Raw genomic sequence first — 25,237 nt, forward strand, 5'->3', positions numbered from 1 at the left:
AACTGCTTAACAAAAATCTAGATGCTAAGTTAGTGTTCACTCTAGGTCTGGCAGCAGGCAATGCTCTGAACCTAGAGATAGGGCAAAGAAAAGGGGGCGTGTCTTTATGACACGTTCCCTTTTCGTCACTGCTGGGGGCGTGCCTGGCACTTAGATATGCCAGGTAGCCCCCAAGCGCTGTGGTCACTGTGAATGGATGCATGTGCCCGGCATCCATTCACCGGCGGTGACCGCTGCGCTGTCGTTTTGACCACCCGCGGGACACTGCGACCTGCAGGTGGAGACAGAACCTGCAGGCTTTCTCTTCGGGGCGCCACGCTGGAGGGCAGGGTGCATTCTGCCCTTAAGAAATAGGGCAGGGTGTGGCGCCCCGCTGAAACAGCCTAGCGGGAACACTAGCTAAGTTTTAAGTGCGTATGTTGTCCTACACTCATATTGAAATTAAGCTAGTTTACAGAAGGGTTTTCTGGTGTTTTTACAAGAGAATACTCATGTACAGTATGTACTCCACTGTTCTCTAGCACCAAAAAATAAAAAAACATGTTTGTTAGGCCAAATACAAACTCTATATATCCAGTTTATAATTACATTCTTTTAAAAGTTGTCATGAGACAATTATTTTCCAGTTTAAGTTGTTTTCGATCCAGTTTTCCCCGGGCACCAGAGGTGGATCCAGGGGGAAGAGGTCCGGCAGAGGGAGAGCAGAGAAGACTGCTGCGGTTCAGCAATAGCAGCCTCCCTCCCCAGCTCAGCACACGCTGCTGTGTGCTGGGCTTGGGAGGGTCCAGGGAAGCTGTCACTGCTGAGCACTGGCGGTCTCTGTTCTCTCCCTGCTGGATGTCCCACTGCCCTGCTATACAGTGGGCAGGGGAGAAATGTTTAGAGGGGGATTTACACTGCCTGGCATGGTCAATTATTTACAGACATCTGGTGGTTCTCAACTCCAGTACCACCAACAGGCCATGTGTTGTGGATTTATTTAATCATGCTCAGGTGAGTTAATCTATTTTGCTGTGCCAGTAAATTATTCCACCTGCTTCCACAGACTTAAATCTATAAAACCTAACCTGTTGGGAAAACTTGAGGGTTGAGAACCACTGGTATACAGCGTTATGCTAGTCAGCCACATAAAGGTACAGTAAAGTTTGGGCGGCACAGTTCTGATTTCTGGGCACTTCCTCCATCCCACACTCACCTGCCATGATGTGCTCCGCATTAAAAGGCTGCTTTTATGGGAAGGAGATGGAGAGGAGACAGTCCAGCTTTCAGAAGTCATGGACATGTCCCAGTTATGCATGGCGGCATGTGCACAAATTTGTCCTAATTTAGAAAGTTGTCAGCTATGCAATAGTACATACACAGTTTCCAGCAGTGTTTTATAATACTCGCAGTGAAGCAGGTCAGACTAAAAGCTCCAGATGACTTGAGGCAAATAATTGACATAATTGTAGCATAAATATAACTGGTGATATCACCGCAAAATGATGAGAGAGAATGTTGCACAAGATTCCAAATAAGGCATATAAGATAATAAGAAAGTATGTAATATTGTCATGTCGACATGAAACATTGTATTTTTTAATCTACCAGAAATAACACAATTATGGGACATGGTAACAATAATAATCATATCTTTGAGAAAAAATGTGAGTTAATTTTTTGATGTTGAGATAATCCAAACAAAGCATTCCTGTCATATACACACAAAGTAGTGCTATACAAAGACATGTGCGTTCCTCCTGTGGTGCTCTAGCTCACACAGAGCAGTGTACGTGCTTTATGTGGCAGAACAGGTAAGTGGCAATTATGCTTTATGCTGACTAGTTTTGGAGAGAGATTTTCTGTACACATGTGCTGCAATTCGCTGAGCTGGTCACATATGCCAAAAGGCCTCACGGGTGATGCTAAATCCAAGTGACCAGAAGGACCTCTGACATCACAACCATGTGACCTGCGTCTGCAGGGGGAGGTGCAAGGCCAGGGAGCTAGCAGTTTACTATCCACGTGGACATAGAGTGGGATTAGTAACCTGATGTCCAAAGCGTGGCAATCGAAGCCGTGAGGGTACACATTGGGTCCCATGTTCTGAACCTTGCTTCCCCCCTGCTGTCGCGGGTCACATGGTTGAGACATAGGAGGTCTTTCAGCTCACTTTACTTTAGACCTAACCATTTTAGTTGTGTTCAAAATTTAAAGTAAACCCATCATTCAAAACAAAGTTCCTAGGTATCTTTTAACATACAGAGACATTTATTAAAGAACCTTTATGTCACCAAAGCACATTTTCATTGTCCATTTTCTGTTTTACACTACTGTAATAATTCTGAATCTTTCCTTTCTCATTAGATAGGCTAGTCAGGGAGTTTGGTATAGCATTGCTACATGATGCAACTAGTAACCGTTAGTGAATGATGCATTTTACTGTAAGTCTTGATTCCTATTCACAAATGTGTATTTATTATAAGGTATGTGTTGACGATAAGTTTTTATTTTTTGTACTACATCTTGTATAAATGTTTCTACACTGTGCATTTATAGCCATGCTTGCTAAGCATAATACCTAAACTAGTAAGACCAGTATGCATTTTAATTAAGAAATGGGAATTACACATGTATGTCCTGTAAAAGGAAAAATACATTTATTGTGAGCCTTTTATTATTTTCACTACGATTGCCTGAGCTGTATATGTGTAGGTGTTAGGCCCCTCATGAATAGAGTTTGAGTTGTGGAATATATAAATCTGAACCTACATAGACAGAGTACTGCTGTTCTGGAATTTGTAAAGTTTTCCTTTCACAGAGACCTCATCGTAATACCTCCTAATAACCTCAATTTAAATAGGTTATTTTTTTTGTTTCGGGGGGAAATGTCTATTAAATCCCTACCTATTAAATCCCTACCTAGAACATAAGTTCGTAAACAGCAACTTTAAAATTAATGAAAATAGAGGGCTACGTTTTTCCAGGTTGCACAATCTTAGTACACATGTAAATGTAATCTTCACTTATATTTCTGTGTTTAAATGAAAACCCACAATGTTCTTTAGCCGGTAAGATTAACAGATTAAAGTCCTTTCAGAGTAAATACAAATACATAAACTCCCTTTATGAGGCAGCAGGAAAGAGAAAGGGTCTTAAATGATACTTTATTGCAAAAGACATTATTTGTCTAGCGCCTTGGGGACTGTGAATGTTCAATAAGCTGTGTGGAGAAGGGTGCTAGACAGATGATCTATTTGCATTTTCTTTTATGTTCTTGTGAGTGTCTGTAAAACTGTCAGTTTGAAGGAGCCAGTTTATCAGTGAAAGGATAAGAGCTGGATAAGTCGGTTTGATTCCACATGTTTGGAGTGGCTACTGTACTTATTACCCACATCTGCATTTCTAGATATTATCAGTCTTTGTAGCGATGGAAATCTGATTTTATACTCTAGCAGGCTTTTTGTTTTAAAGTTTGTTTATTTGCTATTTTATTTGATCATTTTTAAAGCGGCTAAGGTGGTTAATGCTCATGCACTACATACTCATAGATTTACACATACAAACCATGTGAAACACTGATCATTTTTATTTTATTTTTTTCTAGATTTCTATTCTTGTAATGCACTCTATGTAATGCACTGAATTTCTTCAACTGTATTAAAGTGCTACATATAGAACATGTATAATGTGTGTTTTAATTTACATATTTTTCTTATAGGCAGTGGATCATCTAATGCAAAGCTGCCATCTGTCCAGGCTGTCAGTCCTGTGTTAGAGGATTCTGCTTCTCATATGAGGTGAGCCTGTCTATTTCTCCAATGGCATATCCTAAGTTACAGGCACTCTAACTATTTTTCGCCTTCATCTAGGCTGGGGGACACTGGACCATGGGGTTGTAGATTGGGACTGCAGGAGATGACACTTAAACAAATAACCTGTAGCTTTAAACCTAGCTCCTCCCCTTTGCAACCCTAGCATGCCTGTGTATTTTAAGTGCCAATGGAGTGGGGCATGGTTTGGGTAGCTAGTTTGTGTTTTGTTTTTAAACTTTAGCTTTTCTTTTATAGTAAGGTCCTGTGCGCTGCTTTTAGCAGTGCACAGTGGGAGTGCAGCGGCTTCAGGAGCTGGCTCAGCTTGCCTGATTGCGTCGGGGAGGGGTGCACAAACTGGCGGCGCCACCCATTGCATTCTGTTCTAATCTGAAACCGCCTGGACCCGTGGACAGTGCGCACTCACCCTTTTAGAGGGTGCCAGGTGTCAGCGCTGTCGCGGATGGCGGCCTTATCTTGCCGAGTTTAAGGGGCGACTCCTTCATGAAACTGTGCCAGTAACTGGCATCTCGGGTCAAACCAAGTGTCTTCCCCACAAGGGAGGTGGAGTAACACTTTAGGAAGGTGATTGGAGAGAGAGAGCGGGGTTGGGGTGAGGAGCTGTCTCATCTGCCTCTGCGGGTTGGAAATTCTCGCAGGCATAGTTTTCCTTCACTTCCTCTCCTCTGCAGCTATTAGCCTCTCTAGGAAGACTAAGTATCCTTATTTTATTATTGCCTGTGTTTTGGAGATTGTGACAGTTTCATAGTGACCTGTGTTTTAAGGTCTACTTGCATCCGCTGCAAATAGTGAGACCGTGTGTGGCCTATGATGGACAAAACAAAGTCGGTCAAAGTGAAGAGCACTACTATGGCATTATTTTTTACCCAGTGCAATTTTAAATTACTGTGTGGACAATTGGACTCAGGAGCACTGTGCATGGACTGTCAGATGGGCCGAGTGGAGTGCAGGCTTCAGGAGGCGCCTGACCTGGCAGAGCTAGAGGTGGGCTCTGGGTCGGTCGGTCTCCGACTTGGTAAGGCTTGTAGAGCTTCAGCAAAAGGAACAGGTGTGATGGCGGCTTCCGCGCTTGTTTCTTCCATGCTGGGTACTGGATTGCGTGCTCCTGGCGGTGTGATTCCCCAACCATGGTCTAAACCGTCCTGGCTTTGTACCATGGAGCGTACAGCGTTAGTATTCTGATAAAGTTTCCTCTTATCTGGAATTTTTTTTTTGAGGATACTAAGCTGTGTATAAGCGTGTACCTTCTTCCAGGCGTCCGTTAGTGTCGGAAGAGGAGTAGGGCAAATTTCTGTATGAGTTGGTCCTCCCGGAGGGTGAGGATTTGGAGTCTTCCTTGGGTCAGGGTGTGGAAAATCTTATTACAGAGGTACGGCAGTCTCTGGACTGCCTGGTTCTGGATACCCGAGCACAGGTGGTGAGACCATTCAAACGTTGACGCAAGAGGATTGTTACTTTTCCTGTTTCATTTGGATCTCTCAGATCTCATCGAGGAGGTGTTTCCTCTTCCGCCAGACCATATGACCAAGTGGGAGCAAACTCCCAAGGTTGATGCGGCGGTGGCATGTTTAGCTAAGCACACTGCTTTTCCTGTTCAGGGCTCGGCGTCCTCTAAGGATCTGCTGGATAAGACATTGGGAGGTTGTCGTAAGTCTATTTTTATTAGCTATTGGGTAGTTATTCGACCTATCCTGGGCCGACAAACTTGTCGCGGAACTTCAGTGATTTATCCAGGGATACATTACTGGACTTGGCAGAACAGCTTCGAGGTACAGCTAAATGTGTGTGAGAGGCCGTGCCGGACAGCGCTCAGGTAGCCTGCAGAGTTTCGGCTATAGCCATCTCAGCTCGGAGGCCACTGTGGCTCCAAATCCAAGTGTTCATTGGAATTCCTTCCCTTTGTTGGTGGTGTTCTTTTCGGGCCTGAGTTAGATGCCATTATTGCCCAAGCTATTGGGGGCGAAAAGCACAGGGTCAACTTTTTTTGGGGCTTTTCACTCTTTCGAGGTATAGCGTTCACTAGAGGCCCGAGGCCGTTTTTTCCACAGCAGGGGTTCGGTTCCTAGGAGCAGATTTTCTGGTACCAACAGGCGCTTGGGATCAAAGGCTCCGGAGAATCCTAGCGCCTGAGGGGTACCTCCCCACCCAGTCCTGTCAGGGGTAGGCGGACACCTGCCCCAGTTAAGAGACCTGTGGGTGGAGCTGACGCCTGAGTGCAGGGCTTCGTTTCCTGCATTTATGTAATCTACCTCATGGATCTGCCGACGCAACGCTTTTTTGCAACAGCTCTTCCACAAGACACTGAGAAGAGGGGGGGCATTGGACCAGACTATTAGTTCCCTATTTTCTGGGTTATTATTCCGGTTCCAGCACTGGAACAGAAACTGTCTTTCTACTCCAACTTGTTCTTTGTTCAAAAACCGAACAGCTCTTTCAAGCTGATACGGGTTTTTCGCGCCTTGAACATCAGACTGTGGATGGACCATTTCCGGATGGAATCTCTGAGATCGGTGATCCATGGCATGGAGGCCTGGGCTCCTGGACAGCACGTCATGGGTCTTCGGCTGAACAAATCTGCCGTGCAGCTACGTGATCCACACATTCGCTTGTTTTTTACTGGTTTCATGCTTTTGCCTCTGGTGATGCTCACTTTGGGCGTACGGTTCTCTGGTCAGGCAGTTCTCTGGTCAGCCTGAGTGTTCCCTCCCCTGGGGGAGGCTGTTGAATTTCCCATGGCCCCGTGTACCCCAGCCTTGATGAAGGAGAAATTGGAATCTTTGGTTACTTTCTATTGAATCCTTTTCTTTGAATCAGGTTGGGGGACACTGCGTTCTCTCCATCATGCTCAGTAGTGCAGCGTTTTGTTTTTGCCTATTTGTTTCCTATGGTTTTGTTTGTTGCCACAGTTTCGTTTGTTACCACAGTTTCTCTCAGTTACTGCTTCTCCTTACCAGGCACTTTTAAAGTTGTAGCTAGGATTAAAGCTTACAGGTTGTTTTAATGCAAGTTCCTGCAGTTCCAATCAACCCCAATTGTCCAGTGTCCCCCAGCCTGATTCAGAGAAAGGGATTCAACCGTACTGGGAATACTTAGCGATAGCTGTCATACTGTGTAATGCTCATGTGTATAAACTTCTGTCAGTAATATTACTGTATGAATTCTGACTGATGTAATCACTTTAGTGTTAATTAGGAAAACGTGTGTATTTTAAGAAGCCCACAATTTACTGTTACAGATATTAGAAATCCTATCTGAGTTACAGGTTGGCATTTAATAAATACTTGCCTACTCTCCCAGAATGGCCGGGAGGCTCTCGGTAATAGAGTGGTGCGCACAAGCCGCCTGGAAAAGAGGGCAAGTCTTCCACAACTCCCTCTAGTAGCCCGCACCCCCCACCCCGCCAGCCGTTCGCAAACCCTAGCAGCTGCCCACTTACAGTGCACAAGTGGGTGGTCCAGGTGGGAATCGGTGGCGCGTTTTGTGCTGAATCGTACCATCGTAGCCCTGCCCCTAACTATACAATGCCCGTGATCTTGGCACTCTATAGCGGGGACGAAGCCATTATAAGGCGATTGCAACCTCCATCTCCCACCCCTCAACCTATGCACCCATCATGCCCCCTATTGGCTGACCTGGTTGCCTCCTTCTGAAGAAGAGGGCAGAAAAGTCAGTATGATTTAAAAGCACAAGGCTGTAGGTGCCATATAATCATGGGAGATGCATTACATCCTATATATTATAGGATATTATTTTCTATGACTATCTGTGCAGACTTAATCATTCAGTAGACTTTGTCCCTCTTGTCCTTTTACTATCTTTTAGTATTTATCTTGTAAGCCTTATTAATTTAATTCTCCAGCAATAGCTTGGCACTGTAAACTAGTGTCAGTTGGTAAGTATTGTATAATCTGGTATGAACTATGAAGTCATTTGGGGGTATGAGCTTATATTGAAGATCTGAAAATGATAGAGCATGCAAAGAAGTAGCAGACACAAATCCTCACGTTTGCCCATGGCCTGCACAGAGGGATACCAATTTGTGTAGCATATTCCTCTCTCACTACATTTTTTAGATGACTGTGCCTCTAGGTAACTCTTAGAATGAGACTTCACGACTTACTTATGTCTCTAATAAGCTGTTGCTATGCTTGAATTTATTGCATACAAGACCAGTGCCTTAATTAAACCCTTTACATCTCTATCTTTTCTGACCATTTGGGGAGTTTAAGTAAACTGGTCTCTTTTTATATTAGTATTACAGATCGGCTGGAGCATGCATTGGAGAAGGCTGCCCCTCTTCTGAGGGAGATATTTGTTGATTTCGCCCCATTTCTGTCTCGCACACTTTTAGGCAGTCACGGCCAAGAGTTACTTATTGAGGGAACAAGTAAGTAAAAACCTTTTTTTTTATTTTTTTTTTGTTATTCCAAAACTCTCAAAATCTATAATACAAGCAGCTTAAATTCTGACTCCATAGTTGGAGGCCCAGCCCACCCTCAGAGCCCCCTGCGGCTGCCATACAGTGCTCTCCCCCCCCCCCCCCCCCACACACACACACAGACACAGCCAGCACTACAGATGTTTCCTCATACACCTAGCCTCAATACACCATGCGGCATGAGATGCCTGGAGCAATTGAGCTGCGCCGAGCATTGTAGTGACCTTTTCTTTCACAGTGCAGATGCAGCAAAATACCACTCAATATGTACCAGAGACCCAGGCTGCGACTTTAATTGCACAGGAATTGGTTTTAAAGGTATACAAAATCGCAGATGAAGCACAACAAAACTTGACGGGAAAAAAGGAGCAGCCGCTGCATCAAGGCATTTTGTGTACAGATTCAGACTAATTCGCACACAGATGTATAAGTGTTGCATATCAAATTAATCAGTGCAGTCTTGATAAGCAGTTTTGTTGCATTGCAACTAAGACACATTCGGGAGAAAAAGACATGAAAAAGACGCTTGGCGGCAAGCTGAGTCACACGGGACCTGGTGCGCCAAGGAGGGCTCTTTGTTGCTACTGCTGCAATAGTTTTTGAAGACACATCTGTCCTGTCAGCACCTGGCGCTGTGCTCCACGTGTGCTCAACTCCTTCCACTTACAGCAGCCACAGGGCACCTCCCCCCACTCGTCCCAGTGAGAGATTGTATAGGATGAGGGACAAATGAGAGAAATGGGAGGGAGGAGGTGGCCAGTGAGAGAGAAGTGAGGCAGTTAAAAAGGGGACAGGGATATGAGAGAGACATGGGGAAAAAATGGACTGAAATGACAGATGGATGTGGGGGGGATGACAGATGGGAAGGTACCTGTCGGTGCTTGTTGGAGTTGGACACCCACACCACTGCCCATGCGTAACCCACTGCACACCCGCACAGTGACACCCTCCCTTTGTGTCCCCACAAACCCCCCAAAACAATGACCAGAGAGCAAAGATGGTGGAAAGAAGGCAGAATTGAGAGCGATGGGAGAAGGGGGTGAAATTACAAAGATTGGATGGATGACAGATTAAGTAGATACGGTGGTGCTATGAGGCTGTGGAGAGACGCGGGGGTGCATGAGGCTGTGGTGAGACGCGGGGGTGCATGAGGCTGTGGAGAGACACCTAGGCGAAGGGCATGAGTCTGGAGAGACTTGGTGGAGAACACATTGAGGGATTGGGATGGAGACGCACAGAGGAGATAAAACTATATGATATCCAGAATAGCTAGTGACCCGGACGAATAATGGGTTAAAAATACTAGTTGATATTAATCTGGTAAAACCTTTCTATTTAAAAGTATAATTAAAAGCTCTTGAAATTACCTGTATAACATGTATAGTATAGCAATGTTGCATATACTCCGATTGCCTTTGTGACTACAAATTGTCCTAAGGAACAATTTGGAACAATGGGATGTAGTCTGGAAGCCGATGGTCTAAATGCCGGCTTCCAGACTCTCTAATCCCGGCGTGGTTCTCATGACAGGCGTCGAACTCGACGCCTGTCATTAACCATATGCCGGAGGACCGTCGCCCGGCATACTGAACGATGGTAGGCCAGCCGCAGACAGCCGTGGGGTGGGGGGGGTTTAGGTTTAGAGCCCCCTGGGGGACTTGGGGTTAGGCACCCCCGGGAGGGTTAGGTTTAGGCTGGGGGAAGGGGGGTTAGGGTTAGACACCCCCGTGGTGGAGGTTATGGTTAGACACCCCCCTGGGGGACTTAGGTTTAGGCAGTGGGGAAGGGGAGGTTAGGTTTAGGCACTTAAGGGGAGGTTAGGGTTAGGCACCCCTAAAGGAGGGTTAAGGGGTAGAATTAGGTTAGCGATACTTACCTTAGGGACGATCGGGATCTTCACCCTTGCCGGGCTGCAGCTGTCGGGATTTGACCGGCCAGGCCATTTGCCCGGCGGTAATACCTACTACACCCCTTTTTCTTCGAAATTCACAGGGCATCCACTCTGACGCACCTCGCTTCATTGGGTAATCTTTTTTTCGAGCACGGATTCCCTCATTTTCTGAGAGAGTTTTTGTGTACGATTGTTCTTCCTTTTCCTCTTTCCTTCTCCTGCCTTGGGCTTGTTTACAGAACTAATTGCCTGTGGCCGGGGGCGAGGTATATATGGAGGAGGACCAGAGGCATCCTGGGAGCTGAAAGCTTAACTGTTTGGTGCTTGGATCACTCCAACCACATTATCCACTTGGTATTCCTGTGGACCCTATGAACTTCGAAGAAAATGTTTTTTATAGTTTTACAAATATTTTTTAACAGTATGTTGAATAATGGATACATTAAGCAAAATCATACCCTCCTGCCAAGGATGCAGAGTGTTGCCCGTTTTTTGAGGAGGTGTATCTTTTCAGATCTCCCCTGTTGGTCAGCACTAGAAGAAACAGTGTAATCATCCAATTTTTATTAGCGGCAAATACAGTGCCTTGCAAAAGTATTCACCCTCCTTGGCTTTTTTACCTTTTTTGTTATATTACAACCTGTTATTTATTTTTTTAATGTGCATTTTATGTGATGGATCTGCACAAAATAGCCTAATTTGGTGAAGTGAAATGAGAAAAATATATCTTAAAAAGAATCTTTATAAATAAAATTCTGAAAATTGGCATGTGCATATGTAATCACCCCCTTTGCTATGAAGCCCCTCAAAAGTTCTGCTGCAACCATTTACCTTCAGAAGTCACATAATTAGTGAAATGAAGCTCACCTGTGTGAAATCTAAGTGTCACGTGATTTGTCAGTATAAACACACCTTTTCTGAAAGGCCCCAGAAGCTGCAACATCACTAAGCAAGAGGCAACACACCATGAAGACCAAGAAGCTCTCCAAACAAGTCAGGGATAAAGTTGATGAGAAGTACAATTCTGGGTTGGATTATAAAAAATATCCAAATCTTTGATGATCCCCCGGAGCACCATCAAATCCATCATCATCAAATGGAAAGAACTTGGTACCACAACAAACCGGACAAGAGAGGGCTACCCACCAAAACTCACAGACCGGGCAAGGAGGGCATTAATCAGAGGCAGCACAGAGACCAAAGGTAACCCTGAAGGAGCTGCAGAGTTCCACAGCAGAGACTGATGTATCTGTGCATGTGACCACAATAAGCCGTACACTCCATAGAGCTGGGCTTTATGGAAGAGTGGCCAGAAAAAAGCCATTTCTTAATGATAAAAATAAGAACACATGATTTGAGTTTGCCAAAGGCATGTGGGCGACTCCCCAATTGTTTGGAGGAAGGTGCTCTGGTCAGATGAGACTAAGGCCCTCATTCAGAGCCGTTCGCTATTTGCGTTCGTTCGTTCAAAAACAAGGGGTGGCTATGCAAATGATCCGTTCGCACATTGCAGTCTGTTCACACCTCTAAGTCTGAACGAGCGAGCAAAACATACGCTCGTTTATTTGGTAAAAACGCCCCCTGGCCGCTCGCACCATACGTCATGTCCGCTATTTATTAGATTTATCGAGTACATCGAACAGGATATGAACTGCTCGCTATTCTTGTGGTTGGTTTTTTCAACCGCTATTTTGCGAGCAGTTCTGAGTTTAAAAAAACCAAGTGACGTGGTCATTGACGCTGCTGTATTAATTATGCACACCCATAAAACGCCCGTTTTGACCTTTAAGCACGCCTGCGATCGGATCTCCACTCCCCGTTTTCAAGCACCTTCCCCTGTTACCACCCACATACGCCTCATTCTGTCACTCAAAATAGCAGGCACTCGCTATATTGCGTACAAATGATTTTCGGCCGCACTGACTGGTTCGCGCATGCGTACTAAAAACCGTACGCATGCGCGGATGTGCGAACATCGTTCGGAACGAGCGTACTGCCGCTAGCGAGTGGCTCTGAATGAGGGCCTAAATTTGAACTTTTCTGCCACCAAGGAAAACGCTATGTCTGGCGCAAACCCAACACATCCCATCACCCCAAGAACACCATCCTCATAGTGAAACATGGTGGTGGCAGCATCATTCTGTGGGGATATAATTTTCATCAGCAGGGACTGGGAAACTGATTCGAGTCGAGGGAAAGATGGTTGGTGCTAAATACAGGGATATTCTTGAGCAAAACCCGTTTCAGTATGCCTGTGATTTGGGACTGGGATGGAGGTTCACCTTCCAGCAGGACAATGACCAGAAGCATACTGCTAAAGCAACACTCGAGTGGTTTAAGGGGAAACATTTAAATGTGTTGGAATGGCCTAGTCAAAGTCCAGATCTCAATCCAATTGAGAATCTGTGGTCAGACTTGAAGATTGCTTTTCACAAGAGGAAACCATCCAACATGAAGGAGCTGGAGCAGTTTTGCCTTGAGGAATAGGCAAAGTCCCAGGGGCAAGATGTGGCAAGCTCATAGAGACTTATCCAAAGCGACTTGCAGCTGTAATTGCCACAAAAGGTGGCTCGACAAATTACTGACTTTAGGGGGGTAAATAGTTATGCACGCTGAAGTTTTCTATTATGTTGTCCTAAATGTTGTTGGATTCACAATATTAAAAAAAAAAAAAACACAACTTCACAGTTGTAGGCATGTTCTGTGAATGAAATGATGCACACCTTCAAACAATCCATTTTAATTCCAGGTTGTGAGGCAACAAAACATGAAAAATGCAAAGGGTGGTGAATACTTTTTCAAGGCACTGTATGTCAGTAGCTATTAGATCTTTGTTACATTGAAATGTATATTTAGTAGGGAGTGCTATGTCAAATGTGGTATGGCCACAATTGTATGAAGAATAAGATTCTAAAGTTGTTTAAACATTTTATATTACTTACTGCAAATAAAGATGCATTTAAAAGTGTGATTCTTTGGCAAGCCTATTAGGCATATGGCTAAGGGTTATTAAGTAGAACTTTTCAAAGCCACTGAATCTTTGGCAGTTTTAAGCCTCTAAATTTAAAGGGGCAATAATTTTAAATACAAAACTAGGCGTGTACTTAATTTTATTGCACCATGAAATCCAGCATCCACAATCGGTGAAGACACTGCGGCTTTGAAAAGTTTTGCATAGTAAATTTAGGCCTAGTCTCTAACCATGCATTACACACTGACTGAGTTTCATCTGGATAACCCAGGCCTGCTATTATCAAAAGCATGGGTAAAAGTGTTTATCCTAAACTGAAATAATAACCTAAATAAATGATGCACTTTCACTTACAAGTGCTGCATGACTGATGTTCTGTGCTACTTAGTCATTCGTAATTGCACCTTACATTTCAACACCAATGGTTTTTCAACACCATGACTATCTTTCAGAGACATTATTTTATTTAAAACTATAAATAAATTAATAGTGCAATAAAACATAGATGGGTGAGGTACTTTTAGAGAGTGATTGTTATCATTTTTGGATGTTATCTGCAGAAGCACAACACATGTTAAACTGATTCCTAATAAGTTTTGTGTTCTTGCATAGTAGTCATTATATATGCAGAGAAAGGAAATGGTTAATTGACCTTTGCTTTCTCCACTGCAGCCCTTTCCTTTAGCCCTCTAGCTATCAATCAAGTTTCCATTTTGCTTGGTGGCAGCAGACATCCCGAACACTCTTATTAGTACTTTGACCCTTGGCCCCATAGTAAACCTAAGCAGGCGCTTAAGTAAGGTACCTATGAGATATTTTTGATTGTTTATACTCATGGAGATGGAGGTGGTGGTGGTAGTAGTAGTGGGGGTGAAAGCTTTCCATTTATAAACATGGACAACAAGTAGAATATGAATGCAATGTGATTGTCACTCTGCATCTCCCACATATAAAACACAACAAACTGTATAGTAATCCTAGCTTCAACAAAATTGGTCTGTACCCCATATCACTGCTATGTGAGTGATCCTACTGCCTCTTAGATATTATAATGGTCACGGAAATTCACATTTAATATGTAGACTCTCTATGGTATACAGGTTGAGTCTCCCATATCCAAAATGCTTGGGACCAGGGGTATTTTGGATAACGGAATATTCCGTATTTTGGAATATTTGCATATCATAATGCAATAACTTGGGAATGGGACCCCAATATACACAAAGAATGCATTTATGTGTTATATACACCTTATACACACAGCCTGCAGGTAATTTTATACAACATTTTCAATAATTTTGTGGCTCAAGCAAAGTTTGTGTACACAAATGAAATTAATTTATGTTTCATATACACCTTATACACACAGCCTGAAGGTAATTCTATACAATATTTTTAATAATTTGTGCCTTAGACAAAATTTGTGTACATTGAACCATAAAAAATCAAAGATTTCATTATCTCAGTCATGTAAAAATTATTCCGTATTTCGGAATATTCCATATTTCGGAATATTTGGATATGGGAGACTCAACCTGTACTAATTTTTTATATGTAAATTCTAGAGTTTATGTAGTGCTGTACAAATATTGTATTTTGTCATTGTGACATTTTACTGTTCATTTAACCACTGAGCCACACTTTTTCCTACAATTGGTTTTCTTCAACAATCTTTATGCTTCACGGTGCTGAAAATTTAATTTTTTTTATTTTTTATTTTTCCCCAAGCCAACAAATATTGCACCTAATTTGTGTAGGTGGCAGACACATGGCCCATACATTACTGATGTAAACATCTTTTGGGCTCATCTTTTTCGATGTTCTGTCTCACCTAAAATTTGCTGCATTGCAGGTTATAAATGTAGATTATACACAGGTTACCTGGTGTTCACAGCAGTTGTGAGATGATTCATGTACCTGTCAAGAATGCCACTGAGAGAGCACCGGCCAGGAACTACTTTTCTATATACATTTTACCAGAGTCTGTCATAGGTCTTCGTTTTTGTAAACTTTGATAATTTCAGTGTAACTTAGATTCAATAGCAACTGACATGTCAGCCATTGTTCTATGCATGTTGCCTACACTCAGTCTTTCATTGCTGACTGGCAGGGAAGATCTGTGATCGATCTACCTTAACAGCAATGCGACCTTTTTGGAACTGTAGAAATCTCTGATGTCACCTTTATGACTTCACAGAATTATTTGCATACAATGGGACACTTCAGCAGTCCTACTGAGTAGTGCATAGCATTCACTTTGAACTCTATGTACAACAAATATATATATATGTGTGTGTGTGTGTGTATGTATATATATGTATGTGTGTATATATATATATATATATATATCTATATATATATATATATATATATATATATATATCTATATCAGCTTTTTTGGTGTTTTACTTAAAATATATAATTTTCAAAACGGAGAAACAAATGCAAATACATCTACCCATCAGCCATAACATTAAAACCACTTGCCTAATATTGTGTTGGTCCCCCTTGTGCCATAAAAACAGCTCTGACACATCGAGACTTGGATTTCACAAGACCTCTGAAGGTGTCATGTAGTATCTGGTACCAAGGCTCTAGCAGCAGACTATTTTTAAGTCCTCTAAGTTGCGAGGTGGAGCCATGGGTCGGGCTGGTTTTTCCAACACATCCCACAGATGCTTGATCGAAATTGAGATCTGGGTAATTTGGAGGCCAAGTCAACACCTTGAACTCTTTGTAATGTTCCACAAACCCTTCCTAACCAATTTTTGCAGTGTGGCAGGGTGCATTATCCTGCTGAAAGATGCCATCAGGGAATACCGCTGTCCTGAAGGGGTGAACTGGGTCGGCAACATTGTCTAGGTAAGGGAATTAATGTGAAAGTAACATCCACATAAATGGCAGGACCCAAAGTTTCTCAGTAGAAAATGACCTCTGCCTGTTTACCTTATACACATTGTGCACCCTGGTGCCATCTCTTCCCCAGGTAACAAAGCACATGCAGCCAGCCGTCCACATCATGTAAAAGAAAACGTGATTCACCAGTCTAGGCCAGCTTCTTTCATTGCTCCATTGCTCAGTTCTATAGCTCATGTGCTCATTGTAGGTGCTTTCGGCTTTGGACAGGGGCCAGCATGGGCACTCTGACCATTCTACAGCTAAGTATCCCCTTATGCAGCAAGCTGTGATGCACTGTGTGTTCTGATACTTTTATATAATAGCCAGCATTAACTTTTTCAGCAAAATGTGCTACAGTAGATCTTCTGTGGGATTGGACCAAACAGGCTAGCCTTTGCGCCCCACGCTCATCAATGATGACCCTGTCCCCAATTTACTGGATGTCCTTCCTTGGACCACTTTTGGTAGGTTCTAACCCCTGCATACAGGGAACACCCCAAAAGACCTGCAGTTCTTGAGATGCTCTGACCCAGTCATCTAGCCATCGCAATTTTGCCCTTGTCAAAGTCACTTAGATTTTTACACTTGCCCGTTATTCCTGCTGCCAACACATCGTCTAGAACGAAGTGTTCACTTGCTGCCTAGTATATCTCATACCTTGACATGTGCCAGTGTAATGAGATAGTCAATGTTATTCACTTCACCTGTAAGTTTATTTTTGGAATCTTAATCCTGATTTTTTTATTATATAAATTTGGCCTATGCTGTATTCAGATGGCTATTTTAAGAATGAAAACATACAAGAGATGGAGATGAGATATAGCACATGTATGTTATAATGTGCTTATCTAAGGGTGGACTGTGGAAGACTAATTTACAAGAAACATATTTACATAATTCCATATTTACATATGCTGTATGCTTTATAATGAAACAGTTCATGAAATTCAATATGCCTTTGCACATACATTTTGCCTTGTGCAAACTCACATTTAAATGGAGAAATTAGGTAAGGTGTCTTTAAGGCCGCTCCCAAGGAAAACTGTTCATCTGAAAGAGTGTACAAGAGCTTGTCCATTTATGTATAGTTTTGTCCGAGAGATATTTAGTGAAAGAGTCGCAACAAATATAGAAATGCAGAACACCATGATCATCTCATAAAGGAATCTGATAATGTCAGTGGGTGTACAGGGGGCGTATTACCTGAAGATTGCAATGAAGTATAAATACTCTGTAACAATGTCAATGGGGGTTGATTGCTACATTAACCCTTGGATATGTTCTCCCAGTTAAAAGGGCTAGATCTATTTATTTAATTAATTAATAAAATGACATTCTTAAGTATACTGGATTGGACTTTATTACTATATGCAACAATGGAACACCTGATAAAAGGTAGACTTAAACAGTTATGAAACCTATAACTTAATATATGTAAAATGTCATAACGTATGTGCTTGACTTCACATTTCCCATCAAAACTGTTGCCTGTATAAATTCTGCCATTAGCAGAGGCAATTGGGTTCATAGGGCCTAATTCAGAGATGTACACTGTAGCTCCACCAGTGCCTTTGTATGCAGCGGCTGTGCTACAATATGCAAAAGCCACAGGACGAATCTTGTGTACATAGACTACTGCTGCCGGCTTCTGTGTTCCACTTCTGCGCCTGGAGACACAGCATCAGATTACTTGCGTTGCCATCAGACATCTTGGTTACTCAGAATGTCCGATGTCCTCTTATTGCCGAGACCAGGAAATCTGTCAGAAGCCGCAGACCCTGGCCTAGGCACGCATTGAATGTGGAGCTGACTAACCATCGCTTTCAGGACAGCAGCCCGTCACCACTCCTCCCCACCCCCCAAGCTGCTGCAGCATGTCAGTCATGCTGCGGCTTATGTGGCACTGCGACTCGATGCAGATGCCGATCTGCACATGTGCAGTGCAGATTGCAAAACATTAGAGTTGTATGTAAACCATTGGTTTGTGTACAACTCTGAATCAGATCCACAGTCCAGTCAACAGACGTTAATATCTGAAATTAAAATTTTTGTGACCTTGTTCGTTTTCCCTTCTAACTGTCCTTTTTTATTTATTTTAGGTCTGGTGTGCATGAAGTCTAGTAGCTCGGTTGTGGAGTTGGTCATGCTGCTGTGCTCCCAGGTATGTATACATTCTCTCTCTGTCTTTTTCGTCTGTTATATGGGTCAAATGCCAGCTCATGTCTTCCAGCTGCCGTGGAACTACACATTCCAGCATGCATTAATAGCAAAACTGCGGCAGAACATGCTGGGATGTATAGTTCCACAGCAGTTTGAGGCCCACATGTTGAACACCCCTGGACTAGATAAAGGATTCAAGTCTTACTTTTCCAATTGCAATAAATCTTTGATGCCTTAGAAATTTGCTTAGACCATAATTTTGTGGATACACTGTAAAGAACGATTATGGAACAACCATGGCAACCACAGTCACATGGCACATGATTTAATGAGTAGAGATGCTTTGGAACTCTCCACTGAGCTCGTGCCTGCTCTTTGTACTTTAAGTAGCACTCCCTTCATATTACTTTCGGAGAGCTGTGTTGGATCTGTGTAGCTGGCAGCAATTAATTAATTTTCCTATGTATTAAGATAGATGTGTTATCTGTACAGAGGATACTATTCCATACATTTAAGATGCAACTTTGCAAACCTAAGGCATACTGCAATAACATATATTTTTTTTTTTTAATGTGGCTTTTCTGTTTGGAGAGGAGAAGCTTTCTCCTGGCTGCCCTTTCATTAAATCCATATAGGCCTTGTTCAGTTTTTCTCAGGTGGTAGTCATGAAGTTTAAAATGTACCATTTTAAGATACCAGTAGATCCCAGCAATGAGAGTCCTGTAAAATGTCTTCTAGTGATTTTCTATTTGTAAGTGGTTGTCACTGTTAAATGATGGATGTCATTGTTTGGAAATTACCTTCCAGACCTATGAGCTGCAACAACTCCTTCTCAGAGATTATTGTAGATGTTTTCCTCCTTGGCATGGTGGTAACACAGACCTAAATGCCCTGGACAGAACTGCCAAAGATTCTGCTGTAGAGGTGGTCGCACTTGCTGCTGCTTACATAATGAATTGCTGGAATTACCAGCTTTTATTGGCATGGAAGCAGTAAGGATGTGCTTTAATAAATAATAATAAAAAAAAATAAAAATATATATAATATTTTATATTCAGTATGTATGTGTGTTATGTATAGGGAATATAGAGAATAAGTAAGACACTCCTGTTTTATATGATATAGTAATGTATTGCAATAATCCTGCAGGGATTAGTGTCCGTGGATATGTAACCCATAGGCATACTGCGTTATTATCTACGTGAGACTTAAGGCACATGTCAATGGACCTGCCTTGAGTGACTTATGTATGACAGGTCATATGTATTCATTCTGTCCATTTAGATCAGGTTACCGATTTGCCAAAGGACTTTGCAGGATAAACTGACCTAGGACAGTTGGCTTTTCTAAAAGTTCAGAAGTGCCATGCTGAACAATCCACATTGGATATCTGATTTCTACTGACTTTTAAGCTCCTTTTAAATTTTGTATTCAAGCTGTTTTTCTGTTTTATAAAAATTAAAATGTTTCATGTAAATGTTTGTGGGTTTCTATCTACAGGAGAAGTGTTGCTTATCTGCAGTATATTACAATCAGTGCAGTCTCATTTGTGTGTCTTCTCCCTTCACACAACACCAGTGTGGCCTGCCTATATAAACTGGGCTACTACCAAGTATTTGATGTACACAGAGGACACCGATAGTCATGTCCCTGGAAATAATATTGCAAATAATCTGCATCTAGGCTGGCTTTTTGTCTGCCTGTATTGGACACACTAAATGAGGAATGTGCATGAAAGGTTTAACCAATTTAACTGTAGATGGCCAATGTAACAAGTAATATAATTACATTATTGGGACAACTACTTTGGTGTTTAAATAATAGTGGTGTACTAAGATCATATTTTAATTGCGTGTGTGAAATACATTCACAATGGCCTAAACAATTCTGATGTGTAATTTTAAGTTTGGAAGCAAAATGTGTCCTGTGCATTAAAGTGTAAAAGAAGCCACATCTTGTATTTGGCTTAACCTGCACCTTGTTCCTACACCCTTTGTATGTAGCCAGATGTTGCTTTCAGTGTACAGTACATCAGCATTTAATAGTAAAATTGTCTGTGTGTGGATGAAACTGGACTTTTTGAAGTTCTCCATAGTGATTAGTATACTAATAAAATCTTGAGAAAGTACAGGAATGAGCGTACTGCAGCAGTGGTATTGAGGTCCAGGATGCTACCCTACTTCAGCATATATGTGTATTACCAACATCTCAATGTCAATTAAATAGAAATTATTTTTGTACAGTGCACAGCATGTCCACTTTATATAATGAATTTTAGATCTGCAAGGGGCTGCGGTCTAAACCTTCTATGACCTCTTGTATTTTACTCATTCATTAAATTCTGCTTCTAGGTTTCTCTTCTGTAATTAAAGTAAAATGGTTTTTATTGAGTTCTGGTATCTCTTAAAGAATAAGGTGTTCTTCCTTATTGTCCTGCTAGTAAATCCTGTCACCGAATGGTTCAGAATAGCTTTTTTTAATGAGAAGCGTATCAGTCTGTAGGTCAAGGGTTCTGACCCATTGACAAACCTTTGACCTTCATTTGCAACCTGCATGGCAAGCCTGCCCGATTAATAAGGATAATGCAAAATTAATGTTTCTTTGTATCGATTCATTTTATGTTAGTGCTTATACCACCAAATTTATTTAGACTGAACTGATAGACATTTCATGAATACAAATGAAGGAATCATAGAAGGTGTGAAGAATCAATGGTTCACATTGTCAATAAAGCGCAATAAGAACAATTACTTTAGAAGATTACACCTAATGGATTTTACAATGAAGTATCAAGACGTAGTTATGTTTCTAGTGAGCTTATTATTGCAGGCACAGGTCACAATGTAGCTCCCGCTAAGACTGATGGAACTTGTCTGCCTCAAAGCAATGACCATATATTGAAACAAAGGACAGATATATGAAGTATTCTGCATGCCATGCTGTTTACTAAAACAGTACAGCATTTATGGCCTATCTGAGAGTTTACCATTTGTCTTTCATTTGTGTGACAGGAATGCTTAAAACCATAGACACATTTTGAAGTTTAACAGTAAACATTCTGTGATGTTTCTTTGAACCCTTTTTAAACAAACACAAAGCTGTTAATTTGAGTTTGAGTAACCTACATATTTCTATAAGGTTTCAAAATACGGGCTTATTGGCAAGGTGAGTAAATGGTTCTAGAGTAGTGGTCTGCACACTTTATTCCTGTACTTCGGTTTGATCTAGTAGTCATTTCCATAGTTGCCTACTTTCCAGGTTTGGCATAGGGTCTCCTCATTAACCAGGGTGCAAAATAATGGCCTGCATCTCTGAACAGCAAGCAAAATGTTTGTTTTCTGGCTAATACAAAAATGTGGCTGCTTTTTAAAAAATAAATGTAAAAAATTCCCTTCAATCTGAAACTACGTTATAAATCCCCTATATTACACCAGTAAATAGGAACAGTTACAAAAAAAAGAGACCTATTTTAATCTTCCAATCCATAACAGCAAAATGACAACTAACTGGCCAATTTCATTGGGCTAAGTTCAATTCAAAGTAATGTTGAATAGCCGTGGGATGGAGCTCCCGCAGCTATTCAATACACCGCGCTGTTTGAGCGCGCTAAGGATTTCTTCTCGCACCCCCCTGGGGATGCAAGGAGAAATCCGACCAAAGTGCCGGTTAACGTGCCTTAACACCCTTGTTAAGGCGCGATAACGGGCAATTCTCCGACCACACAGCACACTGAATTGAATATCTCCAGGAGCTCGCTCCCGGCGCTATTCAATTCTCGTTAAATTGAATCGCCCCCATTAAGACTGATTGTGCCTGAATGCAACTTCTTGGGGAGTTATAAAGCCAGTGACCCCTGAAAGTGCGTATTTTGGGACTCCTGAAGCATGCACTCTCCATCATATAGGCAGCTCTTGCCCTTGATCAGTTGGTTTCATACCTATATGGATAAAATGTGCTTTTAAGTCATTCTACTTTTAATATATCTTTTCTTGCACAGCAGCCATACATGAAAATTGGCATTTCTGTGTCTAGTTCAGCTATCTGGTCAGGGAAATTATTTTAATTTGAGCTTTTTTATTTGACGAGAGTAGATATGGGTACCACTAAAATTCATGTAATCACATTTGTGCCTTAAATCATAGTGCCACACATGTACTGTACAATTGTTTTTATAGATACTACATTTTTTTTATACATTTTTGTAAGGTGTTATTATGTTAGCCCACAAAATGGCTGCTTCTGTGTGCCCATGGCATGCTCACTTTCATTATTGTATGTTTTCCTCTAGTTTTATGTTCTTCATTTCACTAGAAAAAAGAACAATGATCATTGTCACCTTAATGTATCTGATCAATGTTTATTACAAGAATCCCATCACTTAACCTGTGGACAGCGTACTTACATTAAGCACTATTTATTTTGGCTTATAAATGAGTAGTATACACACCTAAGCAATTTTAAATGTGTGACGTGTCTGAATTTTATTTGTTTTTTGGTGTTGGTATATCAGGGTGCATTTTTTGTTTAGACATACTTTAAGGGTACACTAGATAGACTAGAGCAGAACATTGTTTTTTTGGTATAAAAAAAGCAAATTATGTAGCTATCACAGGGTGAAATCGTTCACCTCTTACTATTGCATACACATTTGATGCTTTTCTTTGCAGTATTTTTCAAGCAGAGTTTTGGAAGCATTGGCTGCAAAATAAATGACATTTTCTAATGCATCTATTTATCATCTGTGTCACAGCCCTGTGTAATGCTAATCTAATAACTGCATATGGAACAATTGTTTAGTAGATTTGGATGCAAGGTTGTTACTCTTTCACAGAAATGGTGGAAATTCACTTTATCTACAGAAATGGAATAAGCCCTCCTTATGTGTGGCAGTTTGAAAGTGTGAATGATAAAAAGTGTAATTCTCGAATAGGCTCCAGATGTTATTGGCTTGTTATAGTGTGATAATTACATTTTTCACTTACAATTTTCCTTATTCAAAGAGGTCATGGTGGCAATCGCCAAAGCGATTCATTTTCTTAAGAAGTGTACTGTCTTGGGCTGTATGAAACCTAGAGATATATGAAATTGAATGTCTGCTCAACGCTTTCCAGATACTGGGAGGGGGCTGCTTCACTTTGATGGATTGACTTTCTTCTTTTTTGGGAGGGGTGTGCTGAGATAAGGTAGGAAGTGATATTCAACTGCTAAAATTCTAATTAATTTTTTTAAAAGTGATGGAAGGGTTTGAGGGGGAAAGATCGAGGGATCAGGTCAAAAATTGGATTTTAATTGTTTAAATAATATGGCAGCTTTACAAAGTTAACATTTATAAATGTGGCGTGAAACTTTCAACATTTGTCATGTCTCATGGATGTAATGAAGTAGGGAATAAGTTAAGTGCTTAATTAAATAACCCACATAGACTGGCTTGCACTTGGAATTGTGTTTTCCCTTTTACAGGGCTAACACGGTCATTAAGTTCTGTGATGTTAAAATGTTGTTGGATTTCAAATGTGAAGATGCCAAGTATGAACAAGTGCTAAATTGCTGTCCTTACACTCCTCTAGTAAATGGGCATTGCTACTTAAAGCTACCATGTTATCTACATTGCACCACAGCTGCAGAATACACCGCAGAGAGCAAGTAATGTGCTCGGTATGGGGGTGATTTGGGGTTGCATGCAACTCCACTTTGCGGACAGTTCTTTCTGTTTTTTGTGCTGTGCATGCTCTGTGGTTGAGCATGTGCATCTGTGAGCAGATACGGGCTGTTCAGAGGTGTAGCTATTGGTCACGTATCCACTTGTGGTTGAATGGTTGGTGTTCTCTTACAACAGGCTGGTACAAAGCCTGCCTGATGGTCACTGTAGTTGCTTCTACAAGCGGATGAATAGGGTTGTATGGATGAACACTAGGTGTGTGTACATTGGTAGGGAATATAGATTGTTAGCTCCACTGGGGCAGGGACTGATGCAAATGACTGACATATACTCTGTAAAGCGCAGCAGAATGTGTGCACTATATAAATATTTTTTAATTAATAAATGATAACTCTGAATCAGTGATTGCATGTCTCCAGATATTAGATGTTAAATGCCAGTATTTTATATATGGGAAAAAAAAACACTTAGGGCCGTATTCAATTAGCGGTGAAATCGCCAACGATAATATCATCCGATTTTGATGATTTTTGCGAGATATCACAGATTCCGGCATGCACGCTCCCGCTTTTTGCAAGATGAAAAAACAAACTGGTAGGTGCGATAAATTATCAGGCAAAAACAGGTAAAAATGTCAGGACATTCAGGAAAATTAGTCTGTACCCCCCAAAAAAGGCTAACACCATAGGAAATCAAATTAGAAGTCTATTATTGACCATAATAAAATTATTTAGGGTACTTAAATTGTCTGTTGGCTGTAATTTGCATATATGAAAAATTATAGAAAGCTATTTTTTTCCAGGAAATTACTGCTGCAGTTAAATTGAGGTTACGTAAAAATGGCTGCAAGTATATTTTGGTTTAGTAAAAGCGCACTTTTAAAAACCGTTAAAAAAATAACACCTGCTGCAGCCACCTGCAATGTTTAAAACATCTGTAGCGTCCATATGCCTCCCCCCCCTTCCCCGAAATACCAGACCCAATATGTTAAACCCATTTTCAACGATTATTTTTTCACCCAAAACTTGACAGGTCATTTTTGACCAACTTACACTAATTACAACCAACTTTTGGGGTAAATTAACTTTAGGGAGGTGGCCAAAGGGTTCTGAAAGAAATCACCACAATTTTAGGCAAAAATAAGGATTTTGCATTTTTTTTTTCACCTGGTCTGAGATGGTGAAAACTTTTCGCCTATTTCACACTATCCAATTATCACGGGTGCAATATTATCATACAAAAATAGTCGATAATTGGCCAATGATATTGTCGCCGTTATCACCGCTAATTGAAGATGCCCCTAAGGTGGTTAGTACTTTTTGGGGGTTCGCTTATGAGGAGTTCAACAAATGTGGTTATAAAATACATTTTATATTTTAAATTGTCTAAAGCAGGCTTAGTGCAGCAG

The 25,237-nt window shown here is 41.4% G+C and overlaps 1 protein-coding gene across 2 annotated transcripts in view; it reads left to right on the forward strand.

Annotated features, from left to right (window-relative positions):
• The window catches only part of LRBA (LPS responsive beige-like anchor protein), a 626,758-nt gene that overhangs the window by 128,546 nt on the left and 472,975 nt on the right, over positions 1-25,237 (forward strand). For both annotated transcript variants that reach the window (XM_088448343.1, XM_088448354.1), the window contains exons 31-33: positions 3,701-3,779; positions 8,066-8,199; positions 18,110-18,171. In XM_088448343.1, the coding sequence (XP_088304469.1) occupies positions 3,701-3,779; positions 8,066-8,199; positions 18,110-18,171 (275 nt within the window). The remainder of the gene's footprint in view (positions 1-3,700; positions 3,780-8,065; positions 8,200-18,109; positions 18,172-25,237) is intronic.

The sequence above is a fragment of the Taudactylus pleione genome, unplaced genomic scaffold, assembly GCF_031769625.1.
Source record: "Taudactylus pleione unplaced genomic scaffold, aTauple2 ptg000021l, whole genome shotgun sequence".
Lineage (NCBI taxonomy): Eukaryota > Metazoa > Chordata > Amphibia > Anura > Myobatrachidae > Taudactylus > Taudactylus pleione.